Consider the following 26,467-nt stretch of genomic DNA (forward strand, 5'->3'; position numbering starts at 1 on the left):
ACCGGCAAATGCAGGATTAAATAGTCCCTCTGATTAGTGCTCGGGAAACAGGTGAGCGTCCCGAGCATCAATCAGAGACAGGTGGAAACAATAAGCACCTATGGTAACTAAAAACAAACAAGGGTGCACAAAACAGGAACTATGGGAGTCCAAAACTAACAGAATATAACAACACTTTAAATACCATATACAGCAGTTTTTCAACAACTAGTGTGCTGTGAGATACAGTCTGGTGTACCGTGGAAGATTATATAATTTCACCGATTTGAGGTAAAAAATATTTTTTGCAAATTATAGTAATTGTAGTCTGCAAATGATGTGTTGTTGTTGAGTGTCGGTGTTGTCTAGAGCTCGGCAAAGTAACCATGTTATACTCTTCCATATCAGTAGGTGGCAGCCTGTAGCTAATTGCTTTGTAGATGTCGGAAACATGTCGTCGTATCTAATGCTTAAACCAAAAATAAACAAAAGGTGAGTGCCCCTAAGAAAAGGAATTAAAACCTAAATTGCTACAAAGTAAACAAAAACAGAATGCTGGACGACAGCAAAGACTTACTGTGGACATGACAATCAACAATGTCCCCACAAAGAAGGATAGCAACAACTGAAATAGTCTTGATTGCTAAAACAAAGCAGATGTGGGGAATAGCTTTTAAGGAAAACATGAAACTGCTACAGGAAAATACCAACAAAATGGGAAAAAGCCACCAAAATAGGAGCGCAGGAAAACACACAGGAAAACAGCAAAAAACTCCAAATAAGTCGTGTGACAGGTCATAACAGTACACCTACTTTGAGACAAGAGCTATATTGATGCATGCTTGGTCATGCTTTAAAGTCATATGCAACAATTGACTTTTTACTGTCAATTGAGTTACATTTTTTAATGATTTCTGCTGATTTTTTTAATGAAAAAAATGTGCCTCGGTTAAAAAACGGTTGAAAAACACTGGTATATAGTATATGTCTGTTTTTGTCTCCATTTTTCTTTCTTCTTTTTTACAAATTAAAACAAAAAAAATCAAAACAGCCCCCGTGTCCTTGGACTTTTTATGCAACCCTTGGTAGAATAAGTTTGGACACGCCTGAGTTTTAGTATCAAATTTTTTTATTCAAATTTATTTTTCGCATTACATGACAAATTTTTGCTTTTATTTAAAAAAAATAAAATAAAAAATAAATATATATATATATATATATATATATATATATATATATATATATATATATATATATATATATATATATATATATATATTTATATATATATATATTTTTTTTTTTATTTTTTTTTTAAATAAAAGCAAACATTTGTCATGTAATGGTAGAATAAGTTTGGACACGCCTGAGTTTTAGTATCAAATTTTTTTATTCAAATTTATTTTTCGCATTACATGACAAATTTTTGCTTTTATTTAAAAAAAAAAAATATATATATATATATATATATATATATATATATATATATATATATATATATATATATATATATATATATATATATATATATATATTTTTTTTTTTTTTTTTTTTTTTTTTTTAATTTAACAATATTCTGGGGGCCAACAAAACTGTTTTTTTGCATGGTCATATATGTCTCAAGTTTAAAAGACATGCAACTGTACACAGTATATGTCATTTTTTTTGAAAGAACAAATACATTTAGAAAGATGAAGTGCTTTATTAATGCATATTAATGCACATTATTTCTATTTTTCGCGGCCACATACAGATTTGGTTTGATACATGTGCTTTACGATGTGTATTTGTCTATAATTATGTTAGCTAACACTTTAGAGTCGTGCTGTCCTAACTTTTTAACGCATATAAAACAAAATGAAGCTTTCATAACGCTGATATTATCGCTGTATGTGATGCTTTCATGCACTGTCGCTGTCTTACCCCTCAGTGGTTTACTGCGGTCCTCCTCCTCCCTTCCCTCACTCACACATGCTGTGGAGTACGAGCTCCAGGATGGGCTCCATGGTGCTTTATCAATGTAACTCTGGCTATCTCCACACGGGAGACGGCAATGTCTCCACCTGCACCGCCGCAGGGCGATGGGAGGGTGCACCTGTGATTTGCCAAGGTACACTCACTCTTCTGGAAGATGTTTCTGGTGACTACTTTCCTGGCTTTGTCATGAATAAATTGAGAATGGTAACTTTTAGATTGACTAAGGTCTGACATGTTTAGTAACTTTACCAGTGGCAGTAGCCAGACCAAGATGGCTGTCAGGTTCAAACACTGATGACATCTGTTAAACGAGACAACGTCTGGGCTGTACTCTTGCACAGTCTCCAGCACGCTCTGGCGAAAGATTGTACGCCACCTCTTTTATTTGGAATTTCCCTGATTACATGGCAACAGCAGTTTCTAAGGGACGTGGGTCATAAACAGCCATTGTCTTTGGTTACAGAACAGTTCAAAGAAAAGGTCGTAAAACAGTTCACAGAAAAGGTCGTCTTGAGGGGGGAGTCAGGCCCTGCTTCCTCTCCGCTTTGTAGTTCTTGGGTCACGACAATATCTTTCTGTTGATTACAATACATGAAAGAAACAGAACACCTTCATGTTGCTTCCCATCCTACACAGCGGAGTTTCACAAGCCTTCTGCTTGTTAGGAGTAAAGACAATATTGGTCTGCTCGCCGGGAACTCATTGAAACACAATGTTTTGTGATAACTTAGATGCAATTATTCTGACAATTGCGGTGCGTAACTGGCAACCTGGATGTGACACACTCACAGACTTTCTAATTGGTCAAACGGTGGAGGGCGGGGCATCGAAATGAAAACAATAACAATATTTCGGGGCTGTAAATCTAATTTTGAAATGAGCACATCCCGGCCGAACTACCGTTATCAGTTATAAAGGTATTGGAAAAGAACATGATTTATTAATACCTTTTGACATATCAGGGCCATTTAATGATGACTTGACATGAAACTATTACAAACCCCGTTTCCATATGAGTTGGGAAATTGTGTTAGATGTAAATATAAACGGAATACAATGATTTGCAAATCCTTTTCAACCCATATTCAGTTGAATATGCTACAAAGACAACATATTTGATGTTCAAACTGATAAACATTTTTTTTTTTTTGCAAATAATCATTAACTTTAGAATTTGATGCCAGCAACACGTGACAAAGAAGTTGGGAAAGGTGGCAATAAATACTGATAAAGTTGAGGAATGCTCATCAAACACTTATTTGGAACATCCCACAGGTGAACAGGCAAATTGGGAACAGGTGGGTGCCATGTTTGGGTAAAAAAGTAGATTACATGAAATGCTCAGTCATTCACAAACAAGGATGGGGCGAGGTACACAACTTTGTCAACAAATGCGTGAGCAAATTGTTGAACAGTTTAAGAAAAACCTTTCTCAACCAGCTATTGCAAGGAATTTAGGGATTTCACCATCTACGCTCCGTAATATCATCAAAGGGTTCAGAGAATCTGGAGAAATCACTGCACGTAAGCAGCTAAGCCCGTGACCTTCGATCCCTCAGGCTGTACTGCATCAACAAGCGACATCAGTGTGTAAAGGATATCACCACATGGGCTCAGGAACACTTCAGAAACCCACTGTCAGTAACTACAGTTGGTCGCTACATCTGTAAGTGCAAGTTAAAGCTCTCCTATGCAAGGCGAAAACCGTTTATCAACAACACCCAGACACGCCGTCGGCTTCGCTGGGCCTGAGCTCATCTAAGATGGACTGATACAAAGTGGAAAAGTGTTCTGTGATCTGACGAGTCCACATTTCAAATAGTTTTTGGAAACTGTGGACGTCGTGTCCTCCGGACAAAGAAGAAAAGAACCATCCGGATTGTTATAGGCGCAAAGTTGAAAAGTCAGCATCTGTGATGGTATGGGGGTGTATTAGTACCCAACACATGGGTAACTTACACATCTGTGAAGGCGCCATTAATGCTGAAAGGTTCATACAGGTTTTGGAGCAACATATGTTGCCATCCAAGCAACGTTATCATGGACGCCCCTGCTTATTTCAGCAAGACAATGCCAAGCCACGTGTTACATCAACGTGGCTTCATAGTAAAAGAGTGCGGGTACTAGACTGGCCTGCCTGTAGTCCAGACCTGTCTCCCATTGAAATTATGAAGCCTAAAATACCACAACGGAGACCCCCGGACTGTTGAACAACTTAAGCTGTACATCAAGCAAGAATGGGAAAGAATTCCACCTGAGAAGCTTCAAAAATGTGTCTCCTCAGTTCCCAAACGTTTACTGAGTGTTGTTAAAAAGAAAGGCCATGTAACACAGTGGTGAACATGCCCTTTCCCAACTACTTTGGCACGTGTTGCAGCCATGAAATTCTAAGTTAATTATTATTTGCAAAAAAAAATAAAGTTTATGAGTTTGAACATCAAATATGTTGTCTTTGTAGTGCATTCAACTGAATATGGGTTGAAAAGGATTTGCAAATCATTGTATTCCGTTTATATTTACATCTAACACAATTTCCCAACTCATATGGAAACGGGGTTTGTACATGTGGCACCTTTAAAGTCTTCGTACGGAGGAGCTTTCTAAATGTATTCCCAACTTAATAAATGTACTATGTGTATCATCCTATACCAGAGATATTGTGTGGCAAACCACCTACAATGCCAAACACTGGATATATGTGGAATGGCAGTTCCACTCTTGGAAGTATAGCGAGTTATTATTGTAAAGGAGGATTTAACCACACGGAGGGAGATGGTGTATCACTGTGCACGTCCAACGGTAACTGGACCAAGCCAAACGTTTCATGCAAAGGTACAGTAACTTTACTTTCTGTTCTATGTGATAATGAAATAGCATCCCAGTTAAATAATCATTCTAATCTCTGTAGAAGTTGACTGCGGCGCCCCTCCTGACATCTCTAATTCGGTCCTGCTATGGGATCACATCTCCACTGTGGGCTCTCGGGTTGTTTACGAGTGTACATTCGGATATCACAGAGTTGGAGAAAGAAATACAGCAGTTTGTACTGACGCTGGAATATGGGACAAACCCACTCTGCACTGCCAAGGTGACGCCGTCGGGTTCACTCATTCATAACATACTGTACAGTACATACTCACATGAGTCACAAAAGCCATTCTGCCGAACTGCTGCCATTTACATCCCTAGGAAATAAAATGTATCGATGCACAATAACTGTAATACAATGCTCTCGTTAAGTAAAGTGTCCTGCACATTGGTCTGATTGCATAGTTAATAAATACAATTAAAAAGATTAGTTTAAACCAGCGGTCAGCAACCCAAAACCTTCAAAGATCTCTTTTCCAAGGTCGACCTGGCCAAGAGGGCAGCAGCAAGGTTACATTAAAAACAGTAAACAACACATAAAACATCAAATTTACAACATTAAAACTTGCAAGTTTTATAGTCTGCAAATAATGTGCCGTTGTTGAGTGTCGGTGCTGTCTAGAGCTCGGCAGAGTAACCGTGTTGTACTCTTCCATATCAGTAGGTGGCAGCCGGTAGCTAATTGCTTTGTAGATGTCGGGAACATGTCGTCGTATCTAATGCTTAAACCAAAAATAAACAAAAGGTGAGTGCCCCTAAGAAAAGGCATTGAAGCTTAGGGAAGGCTATGCAGAACGAAACTAAAACCTAGCTCGCTACGAAGTAAACATAAACAGAATGCTGGACGACAGCAAAGACTTACTGTGGAGCCAAGACGGCGTCCACAATGTACATCCGAACATGACGTGACAATCAACAATGTCCCCACAAAGAAGGATAGCAACAACTGAAATAGTCTTGATTGCTAAAACAAAGTAGATGCGGGAATAGCGTTTAAACTGCTACAGGAAAACACCAACAAAAGAGAAAAAGCCACCAAAATAGGAGCGCAAGACAAGAACTAAAACACTACACCCAGGAAAACAGTAAAAAACTCAAACTAAGTCAGGGTGTGATGTGACAGGTGGTGACAGTACACCTACTTTGAGACAAGAGCTATAGTGATGCATGCTTGGTTGTGGTTTAAAGTCATATCCAACAATTGCGACAAGGACTTTTTACTGTCAACTGAGTTTAATTTTTTTATGATTTCTGCTGGTGGTGTGCCTCTAGATATTTTCAATGAAAAATAAAGTGCTTCGGCTCAAAAAAGGTTGAAAAACACGGTCTTAAAGTACTCAAAAGTTGGGCTGATCCTAAGTAGAGGTACAATTGTGTTGTCGTCGTATCTAATGCTTAAACCAAAAATAAACAAAAGGTGAGTGCCCCTAAGAAAAGGCATTGAAGCTTAGGGAAGGCTATGCAGAACGAGACTAAAACTGAACTGGCTGCAAAGTAAACAAAAAAAGAATGCTGGACGACAGCAAAGACTTACTGTGGACATGACAGTCAACAATGTACATCCGAACATGACATGACAATCAACAATGTCCCCCCAAAGAAGGATAGCAACAACTGAAATACGAAAACGACACGACAGCCAGCGACACGGGAGAAAGCGAGGACGAATTCGGCGATTGCCTTCTAACCAACGATTGGTATGTGTTTGTTTGGCATTAAAGGAAACTAACAACTATGAACTAGGTTTACAGCATATGAAATACATTTGGCAACAACATGCACTTTGAGAGTGCAGACAGCCCAATTTTCATCAATTAATATATTCTGTAGACATACCCTCATCCGCTCTTTTTTCCTGAAAGCTGATCTGTCCAGTTTTGGAGTTGATGTCAGCAGGCCAGGGAAGCTAGGGTCGATATTCTTCTCTTGATCATCTTCGGTGGCATAAGGGACGGTGTGAGCCAAGACATCCAGGGGGTTTAGCTCGCTCGTCTGCGGGAACAAACTGCCGCCATTGCTTGCCGTGCTAGCGAGGTCCTTTGTCCCTGAATTGCTCACACACTCCGGCAGATTCAATGGGGGTCTGGCGGCAGATTTCTTTGACTTTATCGTTGGAAATGCATCTGCTTTGAGTGTCGCAGGATATCCACACATTCTTGCCATCTCTGTCGTAGCATAGCTTTCGTCGGTAAAGTGTGCGGAACAAACGTCCAATTTCTTGCCACTTTCGCATCTTTGGGCCACTGGTGCAACTTGAATCCGTCCCTGTTCGTGTTGTTACACCCTCCGACAACACACCGACGAGGCATGATGTCTCCAAGGTACGGAAAACAGTCGAAAAAACGGAAAATAACAGAGCTGATTTGACTCGGTGTTTGAGAAAATGGCGGATTGCTTACCGAGAGCGAATAATAGAAAGGCGTTTAATTCGCCAAAATTCACCCATTTAGAGTTCGGAAATCGGTTAAAAAAATATATGGTCTTTTTTCTGCAACATCAAGGTATATATTGACGCTTACATAGGTCTGGTGATAATGTTCCCCTTTAAGGTATTTTTGGGTTCATTGAGGTTAGCTAATTTTATTTGTTTTGGAAAATCTTGACAAGCCAAATTTTCTTGTTCTATTGGCAGATCATTTTGCTTAGTTCAGGGGTCGGTAACCCGCGGCTCCGGAGCCGCATGCGGCTCTTTGATCACTCTATGCGGCTCAGCTGCATACCTGCCGACCCCCCTCGATTTTTCAGGAGGTTTCCGGATTTCAGTGCCTCTCCCGGAAAACTCCCGGAGCAAACATTCTCCGATTTTCACCCGGACAACAATATTGAGGGCATGCCGTGATGGCACTGCCTTTAACGTCCTCTAGTTGGTAGAGTGGCCGTGCCAGCAATCGGAGGGTTGCTGGTTACTGGGGTTCAATCCCCACCTTCTACCATCCTAGTCACGTCCGTTGTGTCCTTGGGCAAGACACTTCACCCCTTGCTCCTGATGGCTGCTGGTTAGCGCCTTGCATGGCAGCTCCCGCCATCAGTGTGTGAATGGGTGAATGTGGAAATACTGTCAAAGCGCTTTGAGTACCTTGAAGGTAGAAAAGCGCTATACAAGTACAACCCATTTATCATTTATTATTTACAACATGTCGTCGCGTCCGCTTTTGCGTGCCGGCCTGGTCACATGTAGTATGCGGTCTCTGCATACACACGTAAGTGACTGCAAGGCATACTTGCTCAACAGCCATACAGGTCACACTGAAGGTGCCCGTTTAAACAACTTTAACACTCTTACTAATATGCGCCACACTGTGAACCCACACCAAACAAGAATGACAAACACATTTCGGGAGAACATCCGCACTGTAACACAACATAAACACAACAGAACAAATACCCAGAATCCCATGCATCCCCTACTCTTCCGGGCTACATTATACACCCCCGCTACCACCAAACGCTCCCCCCCCCCCATCCCCACCCACCTCAACCGACGCACGGAGGGGGGGGTTTGGTGGTAGTGGGGGTGTATAATGTAGAAATGATGCAAGGGGTTCTGGGTATTTGTTCTGTTATGTTTATGTTGTGTTACGGTGCGGATGTTCTCTCGAAGGCTTCACGGTGGCAGAGGGGTTAGTGCATCTGCCTCACAATACGAAGGTCCTGAGTAGTCTTGGGTTCAATCCCGAGCTCGGGATCTTTCTATGTGGAGTTTGCATGTCCTCCCCGTGACTGCGTGGGTTCCCTCCGGGTACTCCGGCTTCCTCCCACTTCCAAAGACATGCACCTGGGGATAAGTTGATTGGCAACACTAAATTGGCCCTAGTGTGTGGATGTGAGTGTGAATGTTGTCTGTCTATCTGTGTTGGCCCTGCGATGAGGTGGCGACTTGTCCAGGGTGTACGCCGCCTTCCGCCCGATTGTAGCTGAGATAGGCTCCAGCGCCCCCCGCGACCCCAAAGGGAATAAGCGGTAGAAAATGGATGGATGGATGTTCTCTCGAAATGTGTTTGTCATTCTTGTTTGGTGTGGGTTCACAGTGTGGCGCATATTAGTAAGAGTGTTAAAGTTGTTTGAACGGGCACCCTCAGTGTGACCTGTATGGCTGTTGAACAAGTATGCCTTGCATATAACATGTGACTCGGCTGGCAAGCTGTTTGTACAGGTTGTAGAGGTCGTTAAAGGCAGTGCCTTCATAGCACGCCCTTATTATTGTTGTTGGGTGAAAATCAGCCATACTTGCCAACCTTGAGACCTCCGATTTCGGGAGGTGGAGGGTGGGGGGCGTGGTCGGGGGTGGGGGGCGTGGTTGGGGGCGTGGTTACATATATATATATATATATATATATATATATATATATATATATATATATATATATATCCTGAAAATATGCAAACAAAACTGTGTTTAGATCATTGATACTTCAAACTTGCATAAATAAATATTAAGGAATATAACATAACTTGGCTTCTGAGAACTTCAAAATGTAATGAATAAAATGCTAAAGTTGTTGATAAACAAGCAATTAGTTTAATAATTAAATATGGTCATTTTAAATGAATTATTATGATAATTTAAAATTTATTATTTCAAATATGTTTATTTTAATTCTATGGCTGGATGTAATAAGGAGTCAGAAAAAATACAAATAAAAATACAATTAATTTTGATGTTTTTAGCAAAATATAGTAAAAATGTATTTAGTTGGGTTTTTTTTTAATTAATAAATATGGACACGTTGGGAAGACTATGTCTCCCGGCTGGCCTGGGAACGCCTCGGGATCCCCCGGGAGGAGCTGGACGAAGTGGCTGGGGAGAGGGAAGTCTGGGCTTCCCTGCTTAGGCTGCTGCCCCCGCGACCCGACCTCGGATAAGCGGAAGAAGAAGAAGATGGATAAATATATTTATTTTTAGGTAAGATAAACATAATAATACAATTTGTCTCTAGTCTGGATGATTTAGTTCTTGTCACCCTGTTGTCCTCCCGTTGTGAAAAAAGGCTGTCCTCACTCAGGTCCGCATGGAGCTGGAGGGGGCGTGGCTTCCAGCTCCGGCTGAAAATCGGGAGATTTTCGGGAGAATATTTGTCCCGGGAGGTTTTCGGGAGAGCCGCTGAATTTCGGGAGTCTCCCGGAAAATTCGGGAGGGTTGGCAAGTATGAAATCAGCAGACATTTGAGAGAATAGTCGCTCTGAAATTCGGGAGTCTCCCGGAAAAATTGGGAGGGTTGGCAAGCGTGATGCTGTCATGCGGCATTCATATAAAACTTGCAGGCCACACTAACATTACATTTTCATATTAAGGTGCGGGCCACGTGTCCGAGACCCCTGGTTTATACATAGCACAAAGCAAAAAAAAAACTTTGTATGCAGTGTTATTTCATTTTAAATTTCAAAAGAGTTTTGTGGCTCCCATTGTTTTCTTTATTTTGTGAAACGGGTCAAAATGACTCTTTGAGTGGTAAAGGTTGCCGACCCCTGGCTTAATTCAAGTAAAATACCCCTCATTTTTGTATTTTTTGTTCTTGTTTTTGAACACTGACTTTGGCAAATGGCACTGATTCGGTGGAATGGCCCCAAAAAAACAATATCATGTTTTATGCCTTAACTGGTGATGGATAATGATTTGATGTGTGTGTGTTGTAGAAATCACATGTCAGGAGCCTGGCATGAAAGCGCATGCAAAAAGGCGATGGGATGGCACCGCACATGTTGGCAGTGTGGTTGTCTACCAATGTGATGAAGGATACTACACAAGGAGTGTGAGGAACTACTCTGTGTGTGGACACAATGGACAATGGGAGGAATTTGACCTTTGGTGTGAAGGTGCAACCGAATCACGATTAACAACCATCTTTGTTCATTTAATAGGTTTTTTTGGTATCTTTTAGCACATTTTTCAGTGTAATGTTTATATCGATGCCCCTACATCTGGCTGACTGATGTCAACATAAGCGGTTGTCAACAAATCTTGAAACTAGCCATCACCTTGCATCTTTACTTGGGAATTTTGCCAGATTTTATGTCACCAAAAGCGAACGACCACGTACTGTAGAGGCCAAAATTTTGGACACACCTTCTCCTCATTCATTGTGTTTTCTTTATTTTCATGACTATTTACATTGTAGATAGTCACATCCAAACTATGAATGAACACGAGTGGGGTTATGTACTTAACAAAAAAAAAAAGGTGAATTAACTGAAAACATGTTTTATATTCTAGTTTCTTCCAAAATAGCCACCCTTTGCTGTGATTACTGCTTTGCACACTCTTGGCATTCTCTCCATGAGCTTGAAGAGGTAGTCACCTGAAATGGTTTTTCGCTTCACAGGTGTGCTTGAAGCTCATGGAGAGAATGCCAAGAGTGTGTAATCAGAGCAAAGGGTGGCTATTTTGAAGAAACTAGAATATAAAACATGTTGTGGGGGGGGGCGTGGCCTGCGGACCTGCAGCCATACTTGCCAACCCTCCCGGATTTTCCGGGAGACTCCCGAAATTCAGCGCCTCTCCCGAAAACCTCCCGGGACAAATTTTCTCCCGAAATTCAGGCGGAATCAGGTCCTCCACAATATAAAAAAGCATACCTGCCCAATCACGTTATAACTATAGAATGATGGAGGAGTTCTTGGTTTCTTATGTGGGTTTATTGTTAGGCAGTTTCATTAACGTCCTCCCAGCGCGGCAACAACACACAACAACAGCAGTCACTTCTTTGTATACCGTAAAGCAGTTCGTCTGCCGTAAACAGCAATGTTGTGACACTCTTAAACAGGACAATACTGCCATCTAGTGCATTTGATGAAAGCACTTTTGTGCGTGCCACACAGCAATGCATCATCAGAGAGGGTGTTCAGCATGGTTCGAAAAATAGTGACAGAGAATAGAACAAGGATGGACAATTCAACCCTGAACTCAACAATGAGTAGATGAGTGTTATGTGTGTGTATGTGTGTAAATAAATGAACACTGAAATTCAAGTATTTATTTTATATATATATATATATATATATATATATATATATATATATATATATATATATATATATATATATATATATATATATATGTCTTAATAAGGTTATCCAAAAAATAGTGCTTGATACCGTAGTAGAGCGCAATATATGTATGTGTGGGAAAAAAATCACAAGACTATTTCATCTCTACAGGCCTGTTTCATGAGGGGGGGTACCCTCAATCATCAGGAGATTTTAATGGGAGCATTCGCATACCATGGTTTATATAGGGCACAGAGTGGGTGGGTACAGGCTGGCCTAGGGGCGTGGTGATTGGCTCATGTGTTACCTAGGAGGTGTTTCCGTCTATGGCGGCATGTTGTTACAATTTCGCTGCGCTTGTTGAGGGATGACAGGTCTGGATGGTAAATAATAAACAGTTTCTCTTTCAAGCATAGGTTGCATCTTTTATTACCACTATTGTAAGGTGTGCTGGATGCAAGAATTTGCCATGTTATTGAATATTCAACATTATTGTCTTTGAGGTCCCAAATGTGTTTGCTGAGTTCTGTGGTATTTCGCAGGTTTTTGTTCCTGAAAGAAGCCTTGTGATTGTTCCATCTGGTTTTGAATTCACCCTCGGTTAATCCTACATATGTGTCGGATGTGTTAATGTCCTTGCGTATTACCTTAGATTGGTAGACAACTGATGTTTGTAAGCACCCCCCGTTGAGGGGCAAATCAGGTTTCTTTCGACAGTTACATGCTTTGTTGGTTTTGGAGTCGCTCTGACTGGGGGTCGACGGCTCATTTGCAATTGTTTTGTTGTGGTTTGAGATGATTTGTCGTATATTGTTCATGCAGCTGTAGCTCAATTTAATGTTGTTCTTGTTGAATACTTTTCTTAGGTTGTTGTCTTTGGGAAAGTGTTTGTCAATCAGATTGAGGAATTTGTGTCCAATGTTCGTTGAGACGTTTTTGCTGTATGGGGGGTTGTACCAGATGATGTCGTTTCGTTTTCTGTTCTTTTTTGGCTGGTTTCCTGGCGTGGGTTCATAGGTGAGGGTGAAATTGTATCCGCTTTCATCAAGGGCTTTTTGGTACGGGGGGGTTGCTTGGTCAAATTCAGCTTTGCTAGATGACAGCATCGATAGCCTTTTATTGATTCCGGTAGGTATTCTTTTCGTGGTTGTGGGTGGGTGGTTGCTGTCATGGTGCACGTATTGGAGTGTTGTGTTGGGTTTCGTGAATGGTTGGTAGCTGTTATTTCTCAGGTTGAAAGTGACGTCAGCGAGAATACCAAGAAGCGCATATGCCAAATTTTCAAAGAGAACGGCCTACGGATCACGATTGAAGCCAACAAGCAAACCGTCAACTTCCTTGACGTCACTTTCAACCTGAGAAATAACAGCTACCAACCATTCACGAAACCCAACACAACACTCCAATACGTGCACCATGACAGCAACCACCCACCCACCACCACGAAAAGAATACCTACCGGAATCAATAAAAGGCTATCGATGCTGTCATCTAGCAAAGCTGAATTTGACCAAGCAACCCCCCCGTACCAAAAAGCCCTTGATGAAAGCGGATACAATTTCACCCTCACCTATGAACCCACGCCAGGAAACCAGCCAAAAAAGAACAGAAAACGAAACGACATCATCTGGTACAACCCCCCATACAGCAAAAACGTCTCAACGAACATTGGACACAAATTCCTCAATCTGATTGACAAACACTTTCCCAAAGACAACAACCTAAGAAAAGTATTCAACAAGAACAACATTAAATTGAGCTACAGCTGCATGAACAATATACGACAAATCATCTCAAACCACAACAAAACAATTGCAAATGAGCCGTCGACCCCCAGTCAGAGCGACTCCAAAACCAACAAAGCATGTAACTGTCGAAAGAAACCTGATTTGCCCCTCAACGGGGGGTGCTTACAAACATCAGTTGTCTACCAATCTAAGGTAATACGCAAGGACATTAACACATCCGACACATATGTAGGATTAACTGAGGGTGAATTCAAAACCAGATGGAACAATCACAAGGCTTCTTTCAGGAACAAAAACCTGCGAAATACCACAGAACTCAGCAAACACATTTGGGACCTCAAAGACAATAATGTTGAATATTCAATAACATGGCAAATTCTTGCATCCAGCACACCTTACAATAGTGGTAATAGAAGATGCAACCTATGCTTGAAAGAGAAACTGTTTATTATTTACCGTCCAGACCTGTCATCCCTCAACAAGCGCAGCGAAATTGTAACAACATGCCGCCATAGACGGAAACACCTCCTAGGTAACACATGAGCCAATCACCACGCCCCTAGGCCAGCCTGTACCCACCCACTCTGTGCCCTATATAAACCATGGTATGCGAATGCTCCCATTAAAATCTCCTGATGATTGAGGGTACCCCCCCTCATGAAACAGGCCTGTAGAGATGAAATAGTCTTGTGATTTTTTCCCCACACATACATATATATATATATATATATATATATATATATATATATATATATATATATATATATAATAAAATATATATATATATGCATATATATATATATATGTATATATATATATATATATATATATATATATATATATATATATATATATATATATATATATATATATATATATATATATATATATATATATATATATATATATATATATGAAATACTTTACTTGGTGAATTCTAGCTGTAAATATACTCCTCCCCTTTTAGCCACGCCCCCGTCCCACCCCGACCATGCCCATGCCCACCCCCACCCCCTCCCCTCACCTCCCGAAATCGGAGGTCTCAAGGTTGGCAAGTATGCCTGCAGCGAAGCAGGGTGTGTCAGGATCGGCTTCGAGATTAGTGACAGGTGCGTAGATGACACAGCTGTGAGTGTTTGTCTGATCACCTGTCGCTCTGTTAAAGGCAGCAGTCGGGAAGGAGAGGAGGTTGTTGATGGTGTTGTTGTTTGACTCCCTCGAATGGCCTTGACGCTGTGTTATCAGGAACAGGCTGTTCTGAAAAACACCCCCAGGGACACCTCAACGATGGACGCTTTTGACCTCCCTCTCCTCTCTCAACAACACCTGGTGTCGAACTCTTGCAGATCGGCCTCAGTCCACAAAAACATTACAACATCACACCCAAGATAATTGGGCATACATACATCCAAACTATGAATGAACTCATGTGGAGTTATGTACTTAACAAAAAACGGTGAAATAACTGAAAACGTGTAGAGGTTTTGCTCCTCCGGGTTCTATGGACCACCAATGACGGACATGACAGCCGCGTTCATCTTTGCGAACAATGATTTACTTTGCAATAAGTTGTGCTTTTCAGCCATGTTAAAGTTTCTCTCGCTCGTTCTTCACCATTCAAGACTCAAGATGATTTATTGTCAATTCTTAACATGCACAAGACACATAAGAACTGAAAAGTACAATTTTCGGCACAGTCCCACTAAGAGCAGACATACGTTATAGGGAGACAAGACGAGACCGCCAACGGAGCAGCTATTTTTACGGCGCTCCTTAAAAAAAGGTGGGGAAAAAGGTGATATTGCGAAAGGGGGGAAGAGTAAAAAAATATCAGTCAAAGGCTGGACCCACGGGAGGGGGTCCAGACTGAGTCCAAGGGGGAAAAAACTCATTTGCAATGCACACATAAATACCTTTTGTTATTTTGTCTTAAGTGCTATGAGCACGATTTTGTCCCTACTGTGACGACCGGGGCGCATGATGATGCGGGTGTTGTTCTCCCAGGAATGCAGACAGCTTCGGACACAGCGTGCAGGTAGGAAAATGATTTATTAAAGACATAAATCATATGAGAACAAACAAAATCGTGCTCATAGCACTTAAGACAAAAAAAACAAAGGGGCTAGCGTGGGAGCTAACAAGAAAAATAGCCTAGCGTGTAAACTAGCAGGAATAGAAATCGTCGTCAACTGTTGCATCAAGCAAATTAGGAAGCCAGACCGAGTGAGGCCAGCGCATAGACTAAATAGCCCTCTGATTAGTGCCTGGGCAACAGGTGCGCGTCCCGAACACTAACCAGAGGCAGGTGAATGTAATCTGCCGTCATGGCAACTGAAACAAACAAAACTCTAGGTGCTGAAAACACACGTGACTCGAAAACATAAACAAACTATGATCCGGACAGCGGATCGTAACAGACACGTTACATTTAATCACGACAAACTCACAACAGAGAAAGGGGGAGTTGGAGCAAACAAGCGGTGGTGAAGGCGTGGGGTGGGGGACGGGGTGTGATGTTGTAATGTTTTTGTGGACTGCGGCCGATCTGCAAGAGTTCGACACCAGGTGTTGTTGAGAGAGGAGAGGAAGGTCAAAAGCGTCCATCGTTGAGGTGTCCTCGGGGGTGTTTTTCAGAACAGCCTGTTCCTGATAACACAGCGTCAAGGCCATTCGAGGGAGTCAAACAACAACACCATCGACAACCTCCTCTCCTTCCCGACTGCTGCCTTTAACAGAGCGACAGGTGATCAGACAAACACTCACAGCTGTGTCATCTATGCACCTGTCACTAATCTCAAAGCCGATCCTGACCACACCCCGCTTCGCTGCAGGTCCGCAGGCCACGCCCCCCCCCCCCCCCCCCCCCCCCCACAACATGTTTTATATTCTAGTTTATTCAAAATAGCCACCATTTGCTCTGATTACACACTCTTGGCATTCTCTCCATGAGCTTCAAGCACACCTGTGAAGCGAAAAACCATTTCAGGTGACTACCTCTTGAAGCTCATGGAGAGAATGCCAAGAGTTTGCAAAGCAGTAACCAGAGCAAAGGGTGGCTATTTTGAAGAAACTAGACTATAAAACATGTTTTCAGTTATTTCACCTTTTTTTCGTTAATAATAACTCCACATGTGTTCATTCATAGTTTGGATGTGACAATCTACAATGTAAATAGTCATGAAAATAAAGAAAGCACATTGATTGAGAAGGTGTGTCCAAACTTTTGGCCTGTACTGTATGTCAACTTAAGCAGGTACTTTTTAATAATAAGAAGAACAGGATGTGGACTTAATGGGGAACTGCACTTTTTTTGGATCGTTCACAATCCTTATGAAAAACATGATGACGGATGCATTTAAAAAAAATGCATTCTAACTCATAAATAAATGTAAATAAATGTCGAGAGGTCCTGTATTCCACCCAAAAAAACCCGATTTAAAAAAAATACTCCATTTACATTTCCTGAATTGAATATTAAACAAATATTAGTGATATTGTTATTATAATACATAAGACAAACTATTTATAGCGCCGACTTGATCACGAGTTTGTGTAAAAATGTTGACATCATTGAGCGGGTAAACCTGTTTCCTCGCTTCCCAGCTCGTGGATGTTTATTGTAGTTCAGGCCTGGGCGGTTATTTTAACTCGGGGGGGGGGCCAAATTTAGAGAAAAAAACAAACAAAGAACATAAACAATGAATGAGCTAAACAAGATAGTGCAAAAGCAATACGGTAAAATGGTTAGAATAAAAAGTAAAATTGCAAAATAAAAATGATGGAGTGGTCACATATATCATGCAAAGCAGCTCCAGTACGCACAATACGTGACGGAATGTGCTGGGGGCCTTGTGGATTTCGCCTCGTCTCTGCTTCGTCTGCGTGCTGTCGTCTTATCTGCGTTGAGGTCCTCGAAGTCCTTGGCTGTTAGCGGGCTAAAACAAAGATAACATCTGCGGCTGAGGCCACCCCTCAGACAATAAGTTTTGTCCTTGCACAGATAGAAAACGTACAGCTTGAGCACAATAGCTGATAACTTTCGCAACGGACTTTAAGCATATTAAAGTTGTGTGATAACTTACACATAATTATTCTAACAGGGTTCCACTGTATAAAGTGGTTGAATAGCAACATTGGCTACAGTGGAAAAAAACACACATGCTTCATATCCATGCCAGGTGTAGATTATAGTTTAGTTTCATTACTTATCAAATCACAAGTGGTTATGAAATGAATATGAATTTAAAGAGTTGGAAAGGTTTAAAGCCTGCTGCTTGATTTGCTTTTTTCTTTCACTAATTGATGTTTGCATGTGTGCAGAAATAAGCTGTGGTCCTCCTCAAGCGCTCCCCCATACTAACCTGCAGTGGGACCGCTCCACTCGTCCTGGCAGTGCCGTGCTTTATAAGTGTATGGGTGGATATTACCAGGAGGGTGGAGATGATATTTCCACATGTCTGACATCAGGCGAGTGGGCAAAAGTATCATTGAAGTGCAAAGGTAGAGCAATCATGCAGACTGCTGCTGTCAATACTTGGAATTGTAATGAAGGCAAATAATGATGCACAGTTTTGATCAAACATAAATGTTTATTTATGATGATTGTACTATTAACATCCTACTACTTTGTATTAACTCCACAGATAATGTTTTTAAAAACATTTTATAATATCCCTCATATATTATCATATATTATTTAATATTAATACACTTATATAATATACTATACAACAGTGGTCCCCAACCTTTTTGTAGCTTTTTTTTATTTTATTTTTTATTTTATTTTATTTTTTTTTATATAAAGAAATACAATCATGTGTGCTTACGGACTGTATCCCTGCAGACTGTATTGATATACATTGATATATAGTGTATATTTTGTGTTTTTATGTTGATTTAATAAAAAATAAAAAATAAATTATTTTCTTTATTTATTTATTTTTTTCTTGTGCGGCCCGGTACCAATCAGTCCGCGGACCGGTGGTTGGGGACCACTGCTATACAATACAACTATAGAAATATATAATAATAATAATAATAATAGATTTTAGTTGTAAAAAGCACTTTACATTGAGTAAAACACCTCAAAGTGCTACGGGGTATTAGAAAAAAAAAAAAAAGATAATAACAAAATAAAAAAAAATAAAAACTAGAACAGCCAAATAGCTAAAACTAGTATGCATGTATCTAAAAAAAGGCTTTTAAAAAAAAAAAAGAAAAAAAAAAAAAGAAGGGTTTTTAAGCCTTTTTTTAAAAGCATCCACAGTCTGCGGTGCCCTCAGGTGGTCAGGGAGAGCGTTCCACGGTTCTCATGGAGGCACTGGTGAGTTAGCTGGGAGACTTTGAATTCAACCCTGAGTGGAACAGGAAGCCAGTGAAGGGATTTGAGAGTTGGTGTGATATGCTCATATTTACGTAATCTCATCTAATTATTTTAGTATGTATTATTTTATTATAGCCCTAATATTACATGACAATAATATTATTTATAATCATCATTATACTAAATTTTGTTATGAAATATTTTTGGTATCATAAATTTAATTATTGTTAATTATAATACGCCGGGAGGGACAAGCGGTGCAAAAAGGGATGGGTGGATTTTTAATATTATATACAATATATTCTAACAATATATTAACCACTGAAAAATAATGAAACATTTTAACATGTCTAACTGTAAAATGTTGTTATATAATATGATGATATAAATATATATCATAGTTATCTATTATTTTATCATAATATTATTAGTTTATACATGTTTTTCACATTCAGATTCAAATATTCATTCAATCATGACAATTATTTTTTATTATTGTCGTGAATTGTATTATTAATAGTACCATCATTATTATATTACAGTATGCCATATGGTAACCACTAAAAAACAATGATCAATAAATATAATAATCTAAAATAAAGTAAAATTAGCACACCTACAGACACACACAAGAAGGTGCTTGCAGAGCAATACTGCCATCTAGTGGCGATATGGGTGTGTAGCTCATAAAAACACATTTGTGGTTGTTTTATTTTAATGTAACGTTGTATGAAATTATTAACTAATTGTTTAACTGCCAGACTTGTTTGCGGTGTTGCAAGGTAGATACAATACAATAAAAAAACAACACAACATCATCATATTCTCACAATATTTGCTCATTAGATGATGGTTTGAACATGCTTAGTTTGACTTTTGGGGCATATTTTTTCAGAGGAATCAACTTTGGCGATTACATTGACAATGTTTAAAATCACAAATATGCAGTGGTCCCCAACCACCGGTCCGGGGATCGGTACCGGTCCGTGACACATTTGCTACCGGGCCGCAGAGAAACATTAAATCATTTATTAAAGACTGCATTTTCTCCAACTTAACTTTGGCCTGTTCCATTAGATCATACTTGCCAACCCTCCCGCGAAAACCTCCCGGGACAAATTTTCTCCCGAAAATCTCCCGAAATTCAGGCGGAGCTGGAAGCCACGCCCCCTCCAGCTCCATGCGGACCTGAGTGACGTCAGGTGCGCTACACCACGTAAATCGTTGGCCAACCAAAAAGTAACCCCAGTACGCTATAGCCAACATTCACCAGGAGATGGCAACAGACAAACATAGATAACTCTATTACATTATTCCCCTTTTAGAAATGTATAGAAGTTACTCAAAATAAATAAACAACCCAACCAAAAAATGCAGCAGCTCAATTAAAAAACTGTACTTAAGCCACATTCTTTTTTTTTTTTTTTGTACTGAACTCTTAACCCTCATTTGTAAAAAAAAAAAATAACATGCTTATTATACAAACAGTATTTGTACACCTTTAACACAGATTTTTATACTGTCTTCAGAGATTCCGTTTTTTTGGTGGTACTCGAAACCTTTCTGGGTACCTGCGAAAGGGTGTTCAGCATGGTTAGAAAAATAGTGACAGAGAATAGAACAAGGATGGACAATTCAACCCTTAACTCAACAATGAGTAGATGAGTGTTATGTGTGTGTATATGTGTAAATAAATGAACACTGAAATTCAAGTATTTCTTTTATTTATATATATATATATATATATATATTGTATATATATATATATATATATATATATATATATATATATATATATATATATATATATATATATATATATATATATAATAAAATAAATATATATACAGCTAGAATTCACTGAAAGTCAAGTATTTCTTATATATATATATATATATATATATATATATATATATATATATATATATATATATATATATATATATGAAATACTTGACTTGGTGAATTCTAGCTGTAAATATACTCCTCCCCTCTTAGCCCCGCCCCCAACCACGCCCCCGCCCCACCCCCCACCTCCCGAAATCGGAGGTCTCAAGGTTGGCAAGTATGCATTAGATCAAGGGTGTCAGACTTGTTTTCATTGAGGGCCACACCACAGTCATGGCCGCATGTAACAGTAAATAATTAATGAATTTGCCTATGAATTAAAAAAAAAAATTTTAAATTTCTTACGTAAAGCGTAAAAAAAATCTGCAGATTTTACCACTGTTTTTTTTTTTACAGAAAAAAGATTGCCAGACTTTTACTGTAAAATATATGGTGTTTTTTCAATTTTTATTATTATTTTTACAACATATTATTGTAAATAAAAATACAGTACCGCTGTTTAATTTTATTTTGGCAACTCAACTGCCAGTTTTTTTTTTTTACCATTATAAAATGTGCTACCATAAAATCATCAACCGTGGATTTTTACAGTAAAAAAAACAAACCGACAGCTCAGTCGACAGAATTTTACTGTAAAAAATAAACATTGGTTGTTTTTTTCAACTTATATGCTATAAAAAAAAAACTCCCTAAATTTTACAGTAAAATCTATTGGTCATTTTTACAGTGTACAATTTGATGGATGACTTGCTTCGAAGTCATAAGTTCAGCAGATATTTAAGTATTTATTTGGATTTTGACCAACAAAGTAAGATAATATAATATTTGTTGCAAAATTGGACACTATTTTTGTTCCCCCTGTCAAACTAGAAAAAAAAAAAACTTTTAGTAAGAAAATAAGAAAGAAAATATAAGGTATTTTATTGACACATTATTTCTAGGCTTTTGCGGGCCATATAAAATGACGTGGAGAGCCAGATCTGGCCTGCGGGCCTTGAGTTCGACACCTGTGCACTAGACACACAAATAAGCTTGTTTATAGATGTACAATACAATTCCTCATAGGAAGTCGCAATTTGTTATAACTTTGTGACATGATACAATGCACTTTAGTGAACAGATCAAATAGAATAATGACAGATTGTAGCCAAAGGCTGATTTCCATCTGCATCTCATTGCAAAGAAACAAGCCCAGGGCTGCCACTAATTCAGCGTTATAGTAAGTTGCACTTAATTTTGCTGTATTTATCTGGCACAAAAAATAATGGCAAAAAAGGTCAGGGACCACTGCAAATATGTAATTCTAGCTGTGCAAGTCTGTATTTGTCATAGAGAGAATATCTGTTTAATTCTATGCACATGTAGTTTCATATTCTTTTCTTGGCCCAATATGTGCACAAAACAATACATTTGAATCTGTTTGTGTGTTCCAGTGGAAGAATAACAATATACAAACCCCATTTCCATATGAGTTGGGAAATTGTGTTAGATGTAAATATAAACGGAATACAATGATTTGCAAATAATTTTCAACCCATATTCAGTTGAATGCACTACAAAGACAACATATTTGATGTTCAAACTCATAAACGTAATTTTTTTTTTGCAAATAATAATTAACTTTGAATTTCATGGCTGCAACACGTGCCAAAGTAGTTGGGAAAGGGCATGTTCACCACTGTGTTACATGGCCTTTTCTTTTAACAATACTCAATAAACGATTGGGAACTGAGGAAACTAATTGTTGAAACTTTGAAAGTGGAATTCTTTCCCATTCTTGTTTTATGTAGAGCTTCAGTCTCCGCTGTCGTATTTTACACTTGATAATGCGCCACACATTTTCGATGGGAGAAAGGTCTGGACTGCAGGCGGGCCAGGAAAGTACCCGCACTCTTTTTTTTTTTACGAAGCCACGCTGTTGTAACACATGCTGAATGTGGCTTGGCATTGTCTTGCTGAAATAAGCAGGGGCGTCCATGAAAAAGACGGCGCTTAGATGGCAGTATATGTTGTTCCAAAACCTGTATGTACCTTTCAGCATTAATGGTGCCTTCACAGATGTGTAAGTTACCCATGTCTTTGGCACTAATGCACCCCCATACCATCACAGATGCTGGCTTTTCAACTTTGCGTCGATAACAGTCTGGATGGTTCGCTTCCCCTTTGGTCCGGATGACACGATGTCGAATATTTCCAAAAACAATTTGAAATGTGGACTCGTCAGACCACAGAACACTTTTCCACTTTGCATGAGTCCATCTTAGATGATCTCGGGCCCAGAAAAGTCGGCGGCGTTTCTGGATATTGTTGATAAATGGCGTTCGCTTTGCATAGTAGAGCTTTAACTTGCTCTTACAGATGTAGCGACCAACTGTATTTAGTGACAGTGGTTTTCTGAAGTGTTCCTGAGCCCATGTGGTGATATCCTTTAGAGATTGATGTCGGTTTTTGATACAGTGCCGTCTGAGGGATCGAAGGTCACGGTCATTCAATGTTGGTTTCCGGCCATGCCGCTTACGTGCAGTGATTTCTCCAGATTCTCTGAACCTTTTGATGATATTATGGACCGTAGATGTTGAAATCCCTAAATTCCTTGCAATTGCACTTTGAGAAACGTTGTTCTTAAACTGTTTGACTATTTGCTCACGCAGTTGTGGACAAAGGGGTGTACCTCGCCCCATCCTTTCTTGTGAAAGACTGAACATTTTTTGGGAAGCTGTTTTTATACCCAATCATGGCACCCACCTGTTCCCAATTAGCCTGCACACCTGTGGGATGTTCCAAATAAGTGTTTGATGAGCATTCCTCAACTTTATCAGTATTTATTGCCACCTTTCCCAACTTCTTTGTCACGTGTTGCTGGCATCAAATTCTAAAGTTAATAATTATTTGCAAAAAAAAAAAAAAGTTTATCAGTTTGAACATCAAATATGTTGTCTTTGTAGCATATTCAACTGAATATGGGTTGAAAATTATTTGCAAATCATGGTATTCTCTTTATATTTACATCTAACACAATTTCCCAACTCATATGGAAACGGGGTTTGTAATATACAAATGGATGTTTGCTGCGATCTGTTATCAATCAGTGCCCTTGTTATTTCCCCAGCAAAATGTGGCCCTGTCCCCATGCTCGCCCATTCAGACGTGGTGTGGAATAACAGAAGTGTTGTGATCCATCGCTGTGCAAATGGATATCACAGTTGGAGGGGCAGCAACATTTCCCTGTGCAGTAGCTCTGGGGTGTGGCAGACGGCCACTCTCCAATGCATAGGTGAGGTGCACACCGTGGTCATATTGTCAAAACATTATTATTTGTGATGTTGTTTACCTATCACTTATTGCCATATTGTTTTCTGTTATGAACGGTCTTGGTTGTCAAATGTAACTGTCGAGGAGCAATCGCAATACGTGCACGTGTTTGCCACCCATATAAAACACTGGCTTGTGTTTCCAGGACATTGAATTAACTGAACTGTGTCAGGTTGAAACACTGATGACGTCTATTAAACAAGACAAGAGGCAAAGAATTAAACAGAGACAGACTTCGATTTGGACTCAATTGACGAGACACGCCTGGTACTCTTGTACAGTCTCCAGCACGTTCTGCCAAAAGATTGCACTCCTTCTTTATTTGACTTTCTCCGACCACCTGACCACCGCTTCCACTTCTAGAGGGAAGTGGGTCGTAAACAGCGTTGCCTTTGGTTACAGAATAGTTCAAAAGAAGAGGTCGTAAAATAGTTCAAAAAGAGTTCGTAAAATAGTTCAAAAAGAGTTCGTAAAATGCTTCAAAAAGAGTTCGTCTGGAGATTGGGCAGACCCTGCCATCTGGCCGCTTTGAAGTCCTTGGGTTAGAACAGTGGTTAATAACCTTGTTGGAGGTACCGAACCCCACCAGTTTCATATACGCATTCACCGAACCCTTCTTTAGTGAAAAATAAAATGTTTTTTTTTTTTTAAATTCAAGAAAAAGTCATGTTTTTTTACTCCATCCATCCATCCATCCATCTTCTTCCGCTTATCCGAGGTCGGGTCGCGGGGGCAGCAGCCTAAGCAGGGAAGCCCAGACTTCCCTCTCCCCAGCCACTTCGTCCAGCTCTTCCTGTGGGACCCCGAGGCGTTCCCAGGCCAGCCGGGAGACATAGTCTTCCCAACGTGTCCTGGGTCTTCCCCGCGGCCTCCTACCGGTCGGACGTGCCCCAAACACCTCCCTAGGGAGGCGTTTGGGTGGCATCTTGACCAGATGCCTGAACCACTTCATCTGGCTCCTCTCTATGTGGAGGAGCAGCGGCTTTACTTTGAGCTCCCCCCGGATGGCAGAGCTTCTCACCCTATCTCTAAGGGAGAGCCCCGCCACCCAACGGAGGAAACTCATTTCGGCCGCTTGTACCCGTGATCTTGTCCTTTCGGTCATAACCCAAAGCTCATGACCATAGGTGAGGATGGGAACGTAGATCGACCGGTAAATTGAGAGCTTTGCCTTCCGGCTCAGCTCCTTCTTCACCACAACGGATCGATACAGCGTCCGCATTACTGAAGACGCCGCACCGATCCGCCTGTCGATCTCACGATCCACTCTTCCCTCACTCGTGAACAAGACTCCAGGTACTTGAACTCCTCCACTTGGGGCAAGATCTCCTCCCCAACCCGGAGATGGCACTCCACCCTTTTCCGGGCGAGAACCATGGACTCGGACTTGGAGGTGCTGATTCTCATCCCAGTCGCTTCACACTCGGCTGCGAACCGATCCAGTGAGACTTGAAGATCCTGGCCAGATGAAGCCATCAGGACCACATCATCTGCAAACAGCAGAGACTTAATCCTGCAGCCACCAAACCAGATCCCCTCAACGCCTTGACTGCGCCTAGAAATTCTGTCCATAAAAGTTATGAACAGAATCGGTGACAAAGGGCAGCCTTGGCGGAGTCCAACCCTCACTGGAAACGTGTCCGACTTACTGCCGGCAATGCGTTTTTTACTGGTGCACAAAATGAACTGTGCATGAACATCACCTTGTTCAAAGAACAAAACCAACACAGTGCATGAACTCAACAAATTACACACATTACCATGAATTGATTAACGTGGAACCCGACTTAAACAAGTTGAAAAACGTATTCGGGTTTTACCATTTAGTGGTCAATTGTACGGAATATGTACTGTACTTTGTAAACTGTACTGTTTCATATAATGTATTCTCTTCCTTTGCAATCTGCGAGTAAAAGTTTCAATCGATCAATCAAACAACCTGCAAATCAGATGGAAAATTAGAGGGAACATTGTTTGGGGGTATCCATAATACGGCGATAGGGAGAATTTTTTATTTACAAGATAAGTCGGATGTGTCTTTACCTCCATGGCGGAGGCTCCGCCGAACCCCTGAGGCCCACTCACCGAACCCCTTGGGTTCGATCAAACCCAGGTTAAGAACCACTGGGTTAGAACAATATGTTTCTGTTGATTACCATACATGAGAGAAAACAGAAAACCCTTCATGTGGCTTTCCCCCTTACACAGTGGAGTTTTACGAGCCTTCTTCTTGGTAGGTTTCAAAGACAGCTTTTGGCTTCTTGCTTGGAACTCATTTCAACACAAAGTTTTTTGTGATAACTTACAAACAATTATTCTAACAAACTGTTCAGATGGTCTTAGCAGACCTCATCAGTTCATGCTCCCAAAATTAGATAGGACAGCTTCAGTCTGACAGGATGGTGCAGGAACCAAAGTATGTATCCTC

General features: G+C 40.2%; 1 protein-coding gene across 6 annotated transcripts in view; it reads left to right on the forward strand.

Moving 5' to 3' along the window:
• The window catches only part of LOC133623048 (sushi domain-containing protein 1), a 53,649-nt gene that overhangs the window by 10,901 nt on the left and 16,281 nt on the right, over positions 1 to 26,467 (forward strand). For 2 of the 6 annotated variants that reach the window (XM_061985968.1, XM_061985972.2), the window contains exons 6-11: positions 1,910 to 2,089; positions 4,609 to 4,788; positions 4,865 to 5,044; positions 10,459 to 10,638; positions 17,877 to 18,056; positions 23,837 to 24,001. In XM_061985968.1, coding sequence (XP_061841952.1) covers positions 1,910 to 2,089; positions 4,609 to 4,788; positions 4,865 to 5,044; positions 10,459 to 10,638; positions 17,877 to 18,056; positions 23,837 to 24,001 — 1,065 coding nt within the window. The remainder of the gene's footprint in view (positions 1 to 1,909; positions 2,090 to 4,608; positions 4,789 to 4,864; positions 5,045 to 10,458; positions 10,639 to 17,876; positions 18,057 to 23,836; positions 24,002 to 26,467) is intronic. The other 4 variants (XM_061985970.1, XM_061985971.1, XM_061985974.1 and 1 more) reach the window with 4 other exon arrangements.

The sequence above is a fragment of the Nerophis lumbriciformis genome, linkage group LG12 (assembly GCF_033978685.3).
Source record: "Nerophis lumbriciformis linkage group LG12, RoL_Nlum_v2.1, whole genome shotgun sequence".
In the NCBI taxonomy this organism is placed as follows: Eukaryota; Metazoa; Chordata; class Actinopteri; order Syngnathiformes; family Syngnathidae; genus Nerophis; species Nerophis lumbriciformis.